A 17,000-nucleotide genomic window follows, 5' to 3' on the forward strand; every position below is an offset into this window, starting at 1 on the left:
TGAAGTCACAGCCGCCCCCTGCTGTGACTTCGTGGTACTGCAACCTCCCATGAACGCGGGAGTCACGTGGTCTAATTCACCTCAGTCCCAAAGAGGCACGTCAGCCAGAGGACGCACACACAAACAACGACTCACGCACGCACCTTTTCGTGCCACGCCCCCTCCCGCCCCCTAATGTCACAGGGGGGGGGGGGGGGGGGTCACCCCGACACTCAGCTGACTGATCTTCCTGTTGATTTCTCGGTCAGGTATTTTAAGGATTCTAATATCTCCCTGCTGCTTTGCGGAATTATTCACTTTGATAACTTATTTGAACATTTATTTTTTTTACGTTTAGTTAACCAAAAACATTTTTTTACATTTAAAATATATGTCATTGCTGATATTCCCTCCCTTCTACACAGAGCTTTAGTAATTCCAGCCACGCAAAGCGTGTGCGTGTGTGTGTGTGCGTGCGCGCGTGTGTGTGTGTGTGTGTGTGTGAATAATGTGTTTTGCATAATCTTATGGCTTCTTTAGATTTGCTTTTCACATGATCAGGAGGGTACTTATACTTTTTCATTACAGCAAGCAATTATCAATAAATTGTAATTCATGGATTTGATTAGTTGATCTACCCCCCCCCCCCCCCCCCCAATAACAGACTTTAAAAATTAAATAAATGGAGTACAGTAGAAATCCCTTTTGAAGGAGAAAAAAATACAAAACTTACTTTGGTACTTAACAAAAACAGAAAGTTTTATTTGATGAAATCATTAAATATTTAATAACATATATTTAATTTATACTTTACTGGAACACAGAAGTGACTTTAATTGTCATTTCGACTGCAGACAGAGACAACAACAAACGGGTTCTATTTTGTTTACTTACGTGACCCGAGAGGGTGGGCGGGGACGCGGGCGGACATCTGGACCAATGGGATCCTTCCAACGAGTTGACGGACGTAGATGTCAACCAATGAGCGAAGAGTGCAGCCGGACACGCGCAAGCACGGAACAACACCTTCTACGCCTCGACGTGGAGGAACGAGCGGATTTACCCGAGTTCAGCCGAACAGCGCGACGCGCGTGGGGACCGATAAGAGCTGCTGCCGGAGACTTTAGGAGAGTTTTTGTGTTTCCGGTGACAACCCGGACCGGAAAAGAACCGTTCCCTCGCCACAGCTGTTTGGCGGACCCCCCCCCCGCCCCCCCTTTATTTGCACTTGGTGAGTCTGATATGGGGGGGATAGACTGCTGGCTGCAGGAATGAAAGGAAGACCGCGATAAAGGCTAACTTCCAGCAATCTTTACGTTAATAAATATGTTTTAATAACCTCTCAGGTCAAAGTGATAAACTTAAGGGTCCCCTACATTCAATACAATAATGATCCTGGAAACATTTAATCTTAATAGATGAAAGAATAACTTATTATTTGATATGTTGGTAATGGACAGCAATTCTTTTATATTTTAATTCTTGTGAGCGTTTGTGTTTTTAGAAGCGTTTTCAGAGCGGCGGCGGTTCGAGGGTGTTTGTTCTCATGCTGCGTTCAAACGCCCACTCTGAGCCCCGACTTTTTAACACTCGACGCTGTTGCGGCTGACGTGCAGCTCAGAAAGACTGTAAAAATGAGTTTACGGCTTCGTGTCCGTGGCTTTGCTATTTTCTTTGCTTTGTTGTTTCTTTACTTCCTTGAGATATTTCATGACTTTAGCAAAAACGATTTTACAGCAAGGAAGGAAAGAGTCATTTCTGATTCATCTTTAGATGAACACGCCTGATTTAGCTAAAGCGTGGTTATTGATTCGGTTGAAATGATCACAATAGCAGTAGTATTTATGGAAGTATGGAGTACCGCTGTTGCCTCACAGTGATTTGATTCCTCTCTGTGTGGAGTTTGTGTGTTCTCTCCGTGTCGGTGTGCTTCTGTCCAGGTTCTCGGGCTTCCTCCCACTTTAGGTGAAATTATTACATAATAATAATAATAATAATAAGCTTTATTTATATAGCACTTTTTTAGAAATACAATTCCCAAAGTGCTTTAACAGATAATAACAAATCAATATGAATCATATAAACAAAGAATACATATTAAACAAACATTAATGTAAAATGGGTGTATAAAAGCAACAGTGGCGTCAGGGCACAAGCGATGAGACTAGGTACCCAGCAATAATCATAAAATAATAAAACAATGTTAAAAATATAAAAATAAATACATTTTAAAAAAGTGTAATTAAAGTAAATGAAAGGTAATTAAAACAGTGGACTCCATCAATTAAAAGCCAGTCTATATAAATACGTTTTTAGAAGTGTTTTAAAAGAAGTTACCGAATCTGCAAGCCTTATATTTTCAGGCAGGTCGTTCCAAAGCCGAGGGGCCCCGATGGCGAATGCTCGGTCACCTTTTGATTTTAACCTCGACTTCGGAAGTACCAGAAATCCTCGACCCCAGGATCTCAGGCTGCGGGGGGGCTCATATAAAGTCAATAAATCATAAATATAAGTTGGGCCCAGACCTATAAGAGCTTTAAAAGCGATCAGTAAAATCTTAAAATCAATTCTAAATTGGACTGGCAGCCAGTGCAGCGAAGCAAGGACTGGGGTGACGTGATGGCGTCTGTTAAAACCAGTAAGAAGCCTACATCAAATTGTCCATCAGTGTGAGTGTCAGCTTGTGTTTGTTTGTCTTTTGCGTGGCCCCACGATGAGCTGGCGTCTCATCCGGGGTGTAGTGTACCCTGCCTCTCGCCTGTAGCCGGTTGAGATGGACTCCAGCAGACTCGTTACCCGCAATGCGGATTATCTACAATAAAATGAATGGATTACACACAAAATAATCAATCTGATGTTGAAGGCCGAACCGCACCTGAATCCCAGCAGACCAAGCACTTCTCTGTATGAGACAGAAGCTTCAATCAAAACTTAAATGCAATTATTTAATTTGTTTAAACTACAGAAGAAGAAGTTTTAAAAATAATCATCCCGTTATGCAATTGAGCTGTTTTTAGCTTTGTGCGAAGCGAATTATCTTAAAATTATCCCCGTGGCTCTTGGAAATTGCGATTCCTGCGTCACTTCTGTCAGATTACTTAATAGGTGTTTGGTAATTCCTACATTCGGTGAACTTTGAACGCGGCTTCAAACCACGTGATCGACCCAGCTTTCTAACGTTAGCAAGGTGGCTAACGAGACTTAGCTAACTTGGGCTACGTTGCATCACGGCACTAAGTAATCCCCGCTGGAGGAGCAGGAACGCGCCGTCTCCGCTGTGTAGCTGCAGTAACGTCACACTTTACGGCTAACGCTGCGAGCACGATGCCAGGTAATTTAAACATTTAAAACGTCGTTTTCACGGTTCGTCCTGCGCGCGTGGAGCTGCGGCCGTCCCCGAAGTGGATGCTTGTTTTGTTGACCCGTTTCCCCGCTGCTGCTGCTGCTGCTGCCATGCTGTAGCAGCGTGCTAGCCGATAACGACGACTTCGCCTTCGAGCACCTCGACGGGGATGGGGTTTGACCTCAACCGGTTTATTTATTGTCAAAAACATCTATTCGCGTGCTTTTCTTTCGCTGCGTCGCTCGTCGCTTGTCGTTTTCGCGTCGGTTCGCTCAAACTTTCCGGGTGAAAACGAAGCCGCCCGCCCCTGCCCACCCTTTGTTGTTGATAGCTTTCACCTTAGGCCCGTTCGTTGGCTACACAAGCTACGTGTGTCTCGACTAGCTTGTTGCTACTTAGCATTGCGGCTAAACGCCGTTCGATCCATTTAGCAACTTTCCAGGTAGGCCCGGACACCTGGTTTGGCGTTGTTAGCATTGTTAGCTGTGAGATCACATTAGCAGGCGCTAACGACGACACAGCTGCTGCTCGTTACGTTACATAATGAGCGGTGCGGTTTGAGCGCACGTCCGGACGCGCTGGATGGAGTTTCAGTGTATAAACCCGGATTATCTACACCTATTGACTGTTTTTCTTGTTAGCTGTGTGTTTCTATGGTTCGTTTCAAACATGCAAGTTCTAGACTTCTCTGGGGTTCTTCAAGAAGGTCGTCCCGGCTCGAGGTTCTCACGTGTTGAATTCGATGTGACTTTTTTTTAAAGACGCTTATTTATTTGTTTTAATTTTTTTTGTTTCCACTAAATGTTTAGACGGTTAATTAAGTATTTCTTTCCCCTCATAAATTACTGGAACAACTCGAAACCGGTTTAAAAATATAGATATTACATTATAAAACCATACGCTCTGTAATCTTAGTTTATTTTGGAGACATGTTGTTATAATATTTTTTTACAGGTAGTTTGATGCATGAAGTTCTTGTTTGCTAAATCATATTTTAGAAGGAAAAAATATTTTTAGCTTTTAATTCAAAAAAAGTTCAAACTTTTAATTTGCCATTTGAAGGGTTATTTAGTATTTTCTAATCTAAGTAAAAGTAAAAAAAAAACAGATTGTTTGTGGCAGTTCTGTGTGCATGTGGGCTAAGGCTTCAGACACTTTAAAGATCACAAAGTTAAAACGGCCGTTGGCAGAATAATATTTATTATAGTTTGAGTTTTTTTTGTGTGTCACCCCCGTATACAACAAATATTTGTCTTTGGATTCTAAATAATAGAGAAAGGTCCATTTAAAGTATTTATCAGTCTGGTGTTGCACAAGACTGAAATTCTGCAACAGTCCCGACATCAAGATGATCTGGGAGGGCCCCGAAACGCTAAACACGGCGAGCTAATCAATAATCAATAATCATGGGCATGCATATTAAGGATGCCAAGTGTCTCTAACTGGATATTAGCTGATGACCAGTGCAATGATTAACGGAGCAAAGCATCCTGGGTAATCTGCCATTCCCTATTGTGCCGAGTGGAGGGAGGCGTAAACACATTTAATCAGTGCAGTTCAGTAGATCTGCTAATGATTTTCATTTTATAAACTACCAGAGCCAGTAGCCAATCACAACTCCGAAGCGTTCTATAAACCCAATTTAAATGATACTAATGCATCAGGAAGGTTGAACCTCTCGACCTCAAGTAATTCCATTTTTTCAGTGACGTCTACAACCTTTTTCCTGACGCCGGTCAGGTCTGAACGACTTTAAGGAATAACGGGCGTAGGCGTCCGTGACTTCGGGAGTCGGGTGGGCGGAGCTGCCGGGAGTTTCAGGAAGTTTAAAGCGGGGGTGGATCCCGGCTTCCGATCGTCGTGGATTTATTTCTGGCTTGTTTTCTGCGCTGCGCTCGATTCATCAAGATAATTCTGCGCGGTCGATATACTTGGTTCGTACTTATGATGATTTCCCTGTAGGTGGCAGCACTTCTTTGTTTTTTGGATCGGAATGTATTATGGGAAGAAGATAGGAAGGGATGGCGACAAGAGGGAAACACGGGAGTCGGACAAATTCAGATGTCCCACACTCGGAGAATGTCTTCAGGGACAGAGCGTCGTGCTCGTGAGAGACGGCGACCGTCAAGGCTCAGTCTAATTTAATAGAAGGAAGCTAATGTTGATGTTTGAGGCGCCGCTAAAGTAGAAAACGCCAGATTCAGATTCACTGTCCTCCGTTTGTTGGTTGAGAACCGAAAGCAGCCGAGGTTCTGTTCCTGACGGCTAGAGAACAGGAAGTTGTTGCTTTTCCCTGATGAAAGACAGAAGACTTTATTCTCTGGCTTGGTAGGTTCATATAACAACCTGGGGGGGGGGGGGGGGGGCTGCTCTGAAACGGGCCGCCATGATGGATTTGTGAGACCAGGTCTAACTCCTCTGCTCTCCTGCAGAACCGGCTGAAATGAGCGGTCCAGAAGTGGCCAAGACGCCCGGAGGAGGAGCTCCGGGCAAGGAGGGGAAGGAGCCGGTGGCCAACGGCCATGCGGGGGAGGGCGGCGACACCAACCCGTTCGCTGAGTACATGTGGATGGAGAACGAGGAGGAGTATAACAGACAGGTGGGTGTTCAGGCTGGGGGGGTGGAGGACGAGAAGCCTTCTGCACTACGGTGGAGGGTTTGGGTCCTCATCAGCCCCAGAGCGGGGAAATGAACCGTCCAGTCGGTCCCTGGTGGTTTGGGTCGGTCTGTGATCACCTGGAACGCGTCTGGAACAAATCGCTGCACGAGACGTGCGTCGCCGCGTCTGCGTCCGGCCCGTCCACGCTCGCCGGCGTCCTCCCTGCGTAACGTTTATTTTTGGTGTGTGGTAAACGCTCTATGGAGCGAGAGAGAGACGTATGTGGACATTGGCCGATCCGTCACGGTGACGAGGAAGCTGAGCCGGAAGGCGGGGCTCTCCGTTTACCAGCCGGGCTCCGATCCTACGTCACCCGAGGTCACGAGCTTTGGGGAGTGACCCAAAGAACAAGGTCGCGGGTACTGCTGACCCCGCGACCCGACCCTGGATAAACGGTTTGAAGGTGGATGGAGCATTCAAAGCATTTTTATTCTGTCCTGAGATTATTGCCGCTCCACACGTCCTGCTCTGTCTCTCTCTCTCTCTCTCTCTCTCTCTCTCTCTCCTGCACGAGTCGAACGTAGTTTTATTTCCGGGTTTACAGCATTTCTGCAGCATCTGTTTGAGACAGAAATGAGGGACGCTGTCCTGCAGCATCTGTTTGAGACAGAAAAGAGGGACGCTGTCCTGCAGCATCTGTTTGAGACAGGAATGAGGGACGCTGTCCTGCAGCGTCTGTTTGAGACAGAAATGAGGGACGCTGTCCTGCAGCATCTGTTTGAGACAGAAATGAGGGACGCTGTCCTGCAGCACCTGTTTGAGACAGAAATGAGGGACGCTGTCCTGCAGCATCTGTTTGAGACAGAAAAGAGGGACGCTGTCCTGCAGCATCTGTTTGAGACAGGAATGAGGGACGCTGTCCTGCAGCGTCTGTTTGAGACAGAAATGAGGGACGCTGTCCTGCAGCATCTGTTTGAGACAGAAATGAGGGACGCTGTCCTGCAGCACCTGTTTGAGACAGAAATGAGGGACGCTGTCCTGCAGCATCTGTTTGAGACGGAAAAGAGGGACGCTGTCCTGCAGCAGCTGTTTGAAACAGAAATGAGGGACGCTGTCCTGCAGCGTCTGTTTGAGACAGAAAAGAGGGACGCTGTCCTGCAGCGTCTGTTTGAGACAGAAATGAGGGACGCTGTCCTGCAGCGTCTGAGACAGAAATGAGGGACGCTGTCCTGCAGCGTCTGTTTGAGACAGAAATGAGGGACGCTGTCCTGCAGCATCTGTTTGAGACAGAAATGAGGGACGCTGTCCTGCAGCGTCTGTTTGAGACAGAAATGAGGGACGCTGTCCTGCAGCGTCTGTTTGAGACAGAAAAGAGGGACGCTGTCCTACAGCGTCTGTTTGAGACAGAAAAGAGGGACGCTGTCCTGCAGCGTCTGTTTGAGACAGAAAAGAGGGACGCTGTCCTGCAGCGTCTGTTTGAGACAGAAATGAGGGACGCTGTCCTGCGGCGTCTGTTTGAGACCGAAATGAGGGACGCTGTCCTGCGGCATCTGTTTGAGACAGGAATGAGGGACGCTGTCCTGCGGCGTCTGTTTGAGACCGAAATGAGGGACGCTGTCCTGCAGCATCTGTTTGAGACAGAAATGAGGGACGCTGTCCTGCAGCGTCTGTTTGAGACAGAAATGAGGGACGCTGTCCTGCAGCGTCTGTTTGAGACAGAAATGAGGGACGCTGTCCTGCAGCGTCTGTTTGAGACAGAAATGAGGGACGCTGTCCTGCAGCGTCTGTTTGAGACAGAAATGAGGGACGCTGTCCTGCGGCGTCTGTTTGAGACCGAAATGAGGGACGCTGTCCTGCGGCATCTGTTTGAGACAGGAATGAGGGACGCTGTCCTGCGGCGTCTGTTTGAGACCGAAATGAGGGACGCTGTCCTGCAGCATCTGTTTGAGACAGAAATGAGGGACGCTGTCCTGCAGCGTCTGTTTGAGACAGAAATGAGGGACGCTGTCCTGCAGCGTCTGTTTGAGACCGAAATGAGGGACGCTGTCCTGCAGCATCTGTTTGAGACAGAAATGAGGGACGCTGTCCTGCAGCATCTGTTTGAGACAGAAATGAGGGACGCTGTCCTGCAGCATCTGTTTGAGACAGAAATGAGGGACGCTGTCCTGCAGCATCTGTTTGAGACAGAAATGAGGGACGCTGTCCTGCAGCGTCTGTTTGAGACAGAAATGAGGGACGCTGTCCTGCAGCGTCTGTTTGAGACAGAAATGAGGGACGCTGTCCTGCAGCGTCTGTTTGAGACAGAAATGAGGGACGCTGTCCTGCAGCGTCTGTTTGAGACAGAAATGAGGGACGCTGTCCTGCGGCGTCTGTTTGAGACCGAAATGAGGGACGCTGTCCTGCGGCATCTGTTTGAGACAGGAATGAGGGACGCTGTCCTGCGGCGTCTGTTTGAGACCGAAATGAGGGACGCTGTCCTGCAGCATCTGTTTGAGACAGAAATGAGGGACGCTGTCCTGCAGCGTCTGTTTGAGACAGAAATGAGGGACGCTGTCCTGCAGCGTCTGTTTGAGACCGAAATGAGGGACGCTGTCCTGCAGCATCTGTTTGAGACAGAAATGAGGGACGCTGTCCTGCAGCATCTGTTTGAGACAGAAATGAGGGACGCTGTCCTGCAGCATCTGTTTGAGACAGAAATGAGGGACGCTGTCCTGCAGCATCTGTTTGAGACAGAAATGAGGGACGCTGTCCTGCAGCATCTGTTTGAGACAGAAATGAGGGACGCTGTCCTGCAGCATCTGTTTGAGACAGAAATGAGGGACGCTGTCCTGCAGCATCTGTTTGAGACAGAAATGAGGGACGCTGTCCTGCAGCGTCTGTTTGATGTTTTGACCAAAGACTGGCTCAGATCTTTCCTACAAGTGTCTGAGAACTCAGTTTCTGTTTAGTCTCTTCAAGCTTTAATGGACATTTGTCTCAGTGGACCCGACGCTAAGGAACCGCACTACATTATGTCCCGAGACAAAAGGTCTCGGGACATAATGTCTTACTCTTCTTTGACATTGCACGTCTCTCTTCCCCTCTTTTTCCAGGTGGAGGAAGAGCTCTTGGAGCAGGAATTCTTGGAACGCTGCTTCCAGGAAATGCTGGAGGAGGAGGACAAGGATTGGTTCATCCCCGAACGCGACCTCAACAACCAGGGCGTGGGGCAGCTGCAGCAGCAGCTCAACGGCCTGTCTGTCGGCGATCACCACGGCAACCTGGAAGAGGTGGCGGTGAGTCGGCGGCGAGGCGGCGGCCGGGCGAGGCGCCTCCGGAGTTCACGCTCTCGTTTCTCTCTCTCTGCAGAGGAAGAGCATCTTGAATCCTGAAGCGAAGGAGTTCGTCCCGGGGAAGAAATACTAGGAGTCCCCCTCACCCCCACGGAGCCTCCACACACACGCACACGCACGCACACACACACACACACACACCAGTCCTCGTGTATTCTCAGAGACTCTGGCGGCCACGACCGCGCACACACACAAGCCCCCGGCGTGCTGGCAGGCCCAGTTGGGGGGTGGGGGGATTCCTGTTTTCCTTCTGTTCGATCTTTTTATTTCCTGTTTGTTCTTGTAAACTGATGGACATTGGGAACTGGGGTGGGGGGGTGGGGGGGGGGGGGGTAGAACCAGCACTGCTCTACTGCGGGTGCATTTCGGATGATCCTGTTGCTTCACAGAGAACGCAGAACTCGTCAGCGCCCCCTTGGGAACGACGGCAGGACGAAAACGCCAAGTCCAAAACATCGACTTGAAGTGGCGCCTCGGAGGCGTTGATTTGTGCGCTGCGTCGCCGGAAGGGGGGCGGGGTGAGTGACGAACATTTAGGGGGCGTTGCCGGGTCTCTGCTGCTGCTCTGTAGAGTCACCGCGATCGTTCGAACCCGCTCGCATCGTCCGATGACGTCAGAGCGAGGAAGTGGCTTCATTCCAAACCAAATCCAGACGACCTGCGGCGTTTGGATTCGAGCAGATTATTTTTACCGGGATGATGTGGAAGGTCGACCGTTTGTCCGGCCTGATGGCGTGAGCCGACACCAGGGTGAGATTATCAGAGGGAAGGGTGACGTATTTATTTTTTTATCATTAAAACTTGATTATGGCCCTATTTTCAGTTCGTTTGGGTTTAATGGCGCGCCGTGAACGACCCTGAAACGCGCGTCTCTGGGGTTTGGTCTGGGACGATGCCATTGGCTCAAACTGCAGTCGCTTCTCGCACCGTGTTCAGATCCCGTCAGCCTTTCCTCCGCCTCCGTTTCTCCAATCATGTTTTTTTTTTTATTTACCGGGTGCAGTAATATGGTGTCCATCAGTCCCGTTTGCAGACGGATACGTAACGAGCCTGTACTGTCACGGCCAATCAGAATGAGGCATTCTGGAACGCGTGGCTGACGGCACGGCCTCCTCGCCGATCTGCGTTTCGTAAGTCGGCTTCCTTTTCAGAGTTCTTTTTAACCATCATTTCTTTGTGGTCTGGTTTTCAAAGACGCGGCACCTCTTAGTGAAAGTATAGTCCCGCCCCCCCGTTACGTTGGGGGCCAATAGGAACTGGGAACCAGGATTCTATGGCTGTGATGAGTTATGGAGTCAGTTTTTCGAGTACTCTGCCAGCGTGGCTAGAATACTCGGAGGCACGGCGTGATCTCGATGCTAATCTTCCTGATGTCTCGTGACGATAGCGTCTCGTGTTTTCAGCTGTCGAGTCGACACTTGAGCGTCGGTCAAGAATCAGACGGGCGAAGGCGCGTCTTAGCGTCGTGCAGCTTTCCCCGTGTTCAGACTGACCGGTATTCGAGTACGTACTTGACGCGTGCAGCAGAGACCTGGTTAAGGTGGAGCGCCCTCGCAGCGGTGGTGACGCCGGGTGGACTGTACAACATGAAATCATTTTTGGTGATTTTTGTTTAGATGAGTTAGATTGCAAGAGCCATTTAAAAAAAAAAAAAAAAAAAAAATTAAAGAAAAAAAAAAAAAGAGGTCCAGAAGATACATTATGAATTTCAGTACAAACAAAATCATGAAAAAATATGAATAAAGATCTTAAAGACAAAAGTTTCTCGTCAGTCTTTGTCTTTGTCCTGAGTTTGGTCTCGGCTTGTTTCGGCTCCTCTGGCCCGACTGGACCTTCTAAACCACCTCCAGGTCGCGTTGCTGCAGCTGGGTCGTTCCAGCCGGGTTTCACAAGCGCTCTGACGCACAGCCTTTAACATTCAGAAGAGTTTATGCTTTAGAAAACAAGTGGATTGTTTCAAAGTAAGACGTGCAAAGAATTGTGGAATAATTTAGTGCATTTGTAACTTGTTAATTTAATTTGTAGCCTTATTTTAAAGTGCTGTGCAATGACATTGGAAACAAATGTTGTATTTAATCATCAAACCGTTCAGGAGACGTGGCAGGTTATTGGAAAACCGTCCTTCAGGAGAATAGCTCGTCTCTGGAGACAAACGAGATGAGAGGACGGCCTGTTAGAGACAGAATCTCCTGGGATCAACTCTAAGAAAGATGCAGTTCAACTGTATGAATCCTCTCTTGAATAATTTGTTTAAAGGTCACATATTCTACCCGTTCTCCACAAGTTAACTCAGTTCTCAGACACTTGTAGGAAGTATCTGTGACAGTCTGGTCAAAATAGCGAACAACTCAGAGACGGTAGCTCAGTTCACACGCGATCTCAGGACGTATTAAAACTATCTTGAATCAAGGCTTAATTTTACACTTCTCCCATCTTGTTGCACCACTTGACAAATATCTTGCAGATCTGAAGTCTAGAGTGTGTGTGGTTTCAGCTCGTTCTGCCGGAGAACGCACTAATGAATAAAAATCCACTCGCGTCTCACCCAGCCTCCGGAGGAAGCTCATTTCAGCGGCTCGTACCTGCCGTTGAACCTCCCGACCAACGTACCGCCAAAAATAAACTCTATGCAGGGAACGGGCAGAATGCAGATACACACATCTTGTGCACGTTTCCCCCTCCTGACATCAGAAGGGGAGGGATTTCTCCCAGACGTGTTTCAGGAGGTGATTACAGACCGACCCAAACTACAAAGGATTGACTGGATGGTTTATTTTGCTGTTTTTGGGTTGATAAGGACCCAAAATCACCAGAATATTGTAGAAACATGGGAAAAGTGGGTTTTCCGTAATGTCCCCTTTGAGAGTAATTTTCACATTTATGTTGTCGGGCTGTTTGATTTAAACAAATGTCCCTGGGACCTGCTCAGGGACATTGCTCTGTCCAGCAAGTCTGTTGACGGCCCCGTTGTCAACCATGTATTTACTTCAGACGGCAAGGTTTTACACTTATGTGGGGAACACCTGTAGAACCGCTGTTTGATTGGTGGACTGTCCCCAACAGCAGCGCCACGCTTAAGTCTGCCCTCGGCGTGTCCCCAAACAAACCGGGATGGAGCCTAATCAAAGCAACCGGATCCTTCAGTCCACCACACACACACACACACACAACCGGATCACCCGGTGCTCAGTGTCCGATCCCTGAAGACACTGGACCGAAGAGACGGCATGAGTAGGACCGATACTTAAACAAGGGACAGTTCTGCTTCAGGTATTTATTATGTAAAGTGTTAACGGGTACAGATATTAGTAAAGACTGTAATAATATTCCCAGAATAGGTGCTCGTTATTCACCATACATTAATATAGTAATGAAATAATCATATAAAGGCCAAAAACATTTCCCCTTCAGCCGATTGGTCAGCTCTTATTGGCTGCCGTTGAACGAGTGCCGGTAGAACACTTTGACATTGGTCGAGTAATCCAGAGATACGGCTGCGCCGATATTCCGAGCTCCCAGACTCGCGCCGCCGAGGGCCGAGGAGTGCTGCAAAATCATGAGGCTGTAGCCATGGAAACGACCCTTGAACTTGTCAGAAGACGCCACTTTTCCCAAGACCTCCGTAAACCCTGGTCACAGACGGAGAAACAAAAAGAGGAAACAGATTCAGGGGAAGGATTCTGCTCATTTTGTGTCGGAGTTAATGAATCCGTCCTGCTAGCATTAGCATTTGTAGTTTTATACATCAGCCTACATGCTGGCTGTAGTGTAAATACATTGTTTTTGTCTCTCCCGCTCTCTCTCTCTTTTTCAACCCAACTGGTCAAGACAGATGTCCACCCACTAGGCGTCTTAGGTTCTGTCCAAGGTTTCTGCCTGTTAAAGGCCACGTCTCCAAAGTGCTCTGCTCTTGTGGGTCAAGTTGGGTTCCGTCTTTCCCTGCTACTCCTGAGTGCCTTGAGGTAACTTCCTGTTATGATCTGGCGCTAGAGAAATAAAGTCTTAATCAACATGATAGTCGACACCTGCTGAAGGTAAACCTTTCAAAATAAAGGTCCTACTGGTGCTAACGTGAATTGCAGGCGCTGACCTGGCTTCAGGAGCTCCCAGCTGCTCCACACCGAGCCCTCACAGAGGATGGGCAGCCCCAAGTCACCACTCAGGAGCGGCTGCAGTCACAAATCAAGTCATCTCAAAAGTTAATGCCGTTACGAAACACCTCCGTCACTGTCGCATGATTTTTGTGAACGACATGTTGTGCGGACACAACCGTTAAAATATACATTACCTCCTGGGCTTGAGGTAAAACTGCCTCCACGTGCTTTGCCAGGCCTCGCCCAGCCGCAGTGAACGCGTGGCGGCAGAGTGCATCCCCCGCTTCGGCGCCTTCGGCACACGGACACGGTTGCTCTTTATTCCACCTTCCGTTCATTTTCTTTCTCTTAACACCGCCGAGCAGAAAGTGAGGCACCAAATTACCTTCAGCCAGCTTCTTGCAGAAACCAGCAAAGTGCGACTTGTTGAACTTCCTGTAAAGGTGCGGCAGCATGTCCATCACATCCGACACCTGCGGCGCATCGCACGCGTTTTCCACATATGCATTTTCTCTTGAAAATACTGCATTTCCTGTCGCAGTCTGACCTGGAAGTACTCCTGCATGGCCTTTGCGACGTGCTTGATGTCATGAGGAGGAGCGACCAGGTTGTCTTTGGCGTCAAACACGGTCTTAACTGCCAAATGGGCGATCCAGAATCCTGAGAGACAGAGACGTAAGCCAACAAAGCTACGAGACGCTCGTCGCTCGTTCTTACCCGATCCCTCGTCACCCATCATGTGACCCCAGCCACCGCAGCCGATCTGCGATCCGTCGGGATTGACTAACTTGCAGTTAGAGCCGGTCCCTGATATCAAAACCACGCCCCCTACAGAAAGATAAAACAAGACCGTCTACAATCACACGAGAATAAAAGCGACTGCCATGAACGCCTCACATTCGCTAATCAATAACTGGCCATACTTGTGTCCTATAAAATCATGTATTAGTGTACACTATTTAAGGTATGCCATACATGATACAAGAGACTGGATTAGATCCAACTTCAGTGTTTAGTTCTGTGCTGAGGTTTCACGGCACTAGATAAAGCCCGCCCACCTCGATCGCTGGCTGTTGCCATGGCACCAATGGCATCAGTGGTAATAAAATAGCGCTGGCTAAGAGTGGGGAAGCGCTCCTTCATCTGCTCAATCAGGGTATCGATGGCATCCTTCTGGTCCCCCCCACTCAGAGACATGCCCTGCACACACACGCACACACACACACACACACACACACACACACACACACACACGCACACACACACACACACACGCACACACACACACACACACACACACACACACACACACACAGCGAGCTTTCCTCACCGAACGCCTTCAGCAGGAAGTAAACACGCCAGGGTTTTACTGACCAATGAGCAGAGGGGCGTGTTTGGATCCAGCCCCGCCTCCGTCTTAGCCCTTTGGACCATGTCGTTGATAACCTCGATGCATTTGTCCACCCCGACCAACTGTTCACGCGCAGAGACACGCAGAGCAAAATCTTTATGCAAACAAGTTTGATGACGAAAGGAAACGCATCTACCAAATTAAAAGTATAATTGTGTTTTTTCATTGCAGGAGGAGAGCAGGGAGGTTCCATGTCTCCGCCATTGTCCATTTGTTTGAAAATAAGGAATGTATTTCCTTTAAACGTAGATGGGAGGATTAGTCTCTGACCAGAACTGGAACAAAGGAGTATATTCCACATTATTTAACACTGAAACTGACAGTTTTTCTTTAATTTCTCAATGAATAATGCAATTTGACCAAAATAAAAAAGCTTGATGCACTCAATGCTGATGTATCTTCACAGGGAGTATATTTTATATACATCTGCCTCATATATTAGGGCCACGGGGCTAAGTCCTAGAGTTTAGGTAAGTGTTTGCTGCATCTCTCCATCCACGCGTCTGACCCAGTGGTTTGTGGACGGTCCCTCCGTCTGTGCCAGGATCTGTCCATCGGCTGCCACCAACACCGCCTTGGAGTGGGTTCCTCCGCTGGAGACAGAGAAACACACAATAAGAACCGGATACGCGTTTACTTTGGGTAAGCCGGAGAGGACACAGACGCTAAGAACTTTCCGGATGTAAAACAAACAAAAAAATTTTTTTTAAAACATAAAAAGTTCTTTTAACATGTCGAAATTTAAAATGACAAACACTTCCACACAATCTGAAAGTGATTGATCACGAGACCCACATGAAATCAGAATGACACGGTCACGGTTTCACTGCGGCAGTCACAAAAACACGGACACGCATTTCCCATATTCAGCTATAACTGAAAACATAACGCTGTAAAAAGCTTTTTTTATGTCTTAAGTCATTCTTACCCTTCGACGCCGCCGAACACCGATGCCATGTCTCTCTTCCGGCTTCGCGTCAATCAAAGTGCGCAAATATCGCGAGACCGACGGCGGAGCCCCGACCTGTAGTACCAAAAACAACCAATAGGTGTCAGTGTTGTCAGGAAAGAATGACATGCATCTACAGTTGTCACTAAACTACAGTGATGATTATTTATATATATGTATTCATATACATATATATATAAATATAAAGTTTACTGAATATATATAGATTAATATATAGATTAATATTAATCTATAATATAATATAATAATTAGATTAAAACATCACTACAGTTCCACAGTTTGGGCTCACCCACACAAAGGAAGGTTCAGTTCTTTAGCTTCTCTGAGCAGCTGAACTGTTTCCAGCTGTGCTAACATGGTTGCAGGGTTTTCTCCTCATCATCAGCGTTCTGATGTAATGAGCAAACACAACGTACCGTTAGAACGCTGGAGTGATGCTGGGAACGGGCCTCGATACACCCACGTAGGTGTTGCACCAGAAACCGGACATGTGCAGCGAGAATAGTCGTTCACCACGTTAGCAATGTATAGAGAGTATTTCTGATGAGTTTAAAGTTATCATTGAAAAGAACAGTGCTTTTCTTTCAAAGGTTTGGGGTCTAAAGTGACCCCAAACCTTTGAACAGTAGTGTCTGTGAAGGGTACTTTATTTGGTTACACAGGGACAAATTTACAATTCGTTTTAAGGACCAGCTTCTCTTAACAATACTGCTGAAATAATCTTGCTTTTTGAAAATTCCAACAATACCAGCCTGCAGTTAAACAGTGAGTTCACGCAATACCGTATTTGTGCAATATAAACAAAAAAAAGTGTATTTTGCACAAATACACTTTTTATTGTGTCTGAAATTTCGTTAGGAAGTTGGTGCCGTGCTCTAACGGTTAGAGTCTAACCAAAGGAGAAGTTACACAAGAGTGAGGAGGCGGGAGGAGGAGAAGAGGAGCGCTGCTCACGCATCCTGCGTCAAGGACGCAGCATTACCGGATGTTGCCTCATCTATATTTCAAAATAAAAGCACACAACAGGCTAACCTTTAGATTGTGTCCTTTATTTTAGTCCCCCCCCTCACTTCAGGACTTTGTAAGCCCAGAAACACTACAAATTTAAATTGTATATTTTACAAATTTTCTTTTGTCACTATTAAGTCTTATTAAATTATGAGGTTTCATGATAATCTATTGCATGATAAAAAGCATTCTTTTCAAGGTGAATACTCAATGAAGTACTTAACTAATAATTTAATTTCACTCTGATATTTCAAGGAAGTTGTA

The 17,000-nt window shown here is 47.3% G+C and overlaps 2 protein-coding genes across 9 annotated transcripts; one reads left to right on the forward strand and one right to left on the reverse strand.

The window, feature by feature from the left end:
* The first annotated feature begins 1,100 nt into the window (after nucleotides 1-1,100).
* paip2b (poly(A) binding protein interacting protein 2B) lies at nucleotides 1,101-9,557 on the forward strand. 2 transcript variants are annotated; one of them, XM_068755783.1, is made up of 4 exons: nucleotides 1,101-1,210; nucleotides 5,755-5,921; nucleotides 9,014-9,196; nucleotides 9,270-9,557. In XM_068755783.1, the coding sequence occupies exons 2-4, from the start codon at nucleotides 5,766-5,768 to the stop codon at nucleotides 9,324-9,326; spliced, it is 396 nt and encodes a 131-aa protein (XP_068611884.1). In that variant the 5' UTR covers nucleotides 1,101-1,210; nucleotides 5,755-5,765; the 3' UTR covers nucleotides 9,327-9,557. The 2 variants fall into 2 exon arrangements, with proteins under 2 accessions (XP_068611884.1, XP_068611883.1); XM_068755782.1 differs by lacking the exon at nucleotides 1,101-1,210 and adding an exon at nucleotides 3,220-3,310.
* A 2,955-nt stretch (nucleotides 9,558-12,512) lies between these two features.
* Nucleotides 12,513-15,724, reverse strand: nagk (N-acetylglucosamine kinase). Of its 7 annotated transcripts, XM_068755764.1 has the most exons (10): nucleotides 15,687-15,724; nucleotides 15,267-15,351; nucleotides 14,722-14,820; nucleotides 14,406-14,547; nucleotides 14,065-14,175; nucleotides 13,895-14,007; nucleotides 13,733-13,820; nucleotides 13,542-13,639; nucleotides 13,344-13,422; nucleotides 12,513-12,882 (listed from the first exon to the last, which is right to left on the reverse strand). In XM_068755764.1, exons 1-10 carry the CDS (start codon nucleotides 15,713-15,715, stop codon nucleotides 12,680-12,682), a joined length of 1,047 nt encoding a protein of 348 aa, XP_068611865.1. In that variant the 5' UTR covers nucleotides 15,716-15,724; the 3' UTR covers nucleotides 12,513-12,679. The 7 variants fall into 7 exon arrangements, 4 of the variants coding, with proteins under 4 accessions (XP_068611865.1, XP_068611862.1, XP_068611863.1 ...); XM_068755761.1 differs by having other exon boundaries at nucleotides 13,542-13,820; XM_068755762.1 differs by having other exon boundaries at nucleotides 13,895-14,175.
* Nucleotides 15,725-17,000: the final 1,276 nt, after the last annotated feature.

Source organism: Brachionichthys hirsutus, chromosome 23 (assembly GCF_040956055.1).
Source record: "Brachionichthys hirsutus isolate HB-005 chromosome 23, CSIRO-AGI_Bhir_v1, whole genome shotgun sequence".
Classification (NCBI taxonomy): domain Eukaryota; kingdom Metazoa; phylum Chordata; class Actinopteri; order Lophiiformes; family Brachionichthyidae; genus Brachionichthys; species Brachionichthys hirsutus.

Excerpts from the sequence above, each read along its gene's own strand:
- paip2b (XM_068755782.1), top strand. Across the intron at positions 5,922-9,013 it reads AGGAGGAGTATAACAGACAG|GTGGAGGAAGAGCTCTTGGA; the intron begins GTGGGTGTTCAG and ends CTCTTTTTCCAG. Across the intron at positions 9,197-9,269 it reads GCAACCTGGAAGAGGTGGCG|AGGAAGAGCATCTTGAATCC; the intron begins GTGAGTCGGCGG and ends CTCTCTCTGCAG.
- nagk (XM_068755760.1), bottom strand. The coding sequence starts at position 15,715 with ATGGCATCGGTGTTCGGCGGCGTCGAAGG. Across the intron at positions 14,821-15,266 it reads GACCGTCCACAAACCACTGG|TTGGTCGGGGTGGACAAATG; the intron begins GTCAGACGCGTG and ends GCGCGTGAACAG. Across the intron at positions 14,176-14,405 it reads GGCAACAGCCAGCGATCGAG|GGGGCGTGGTTTTGATATCA; the intron begins GTGGGCGGGCTT and ends ATCTTTCTGTAG.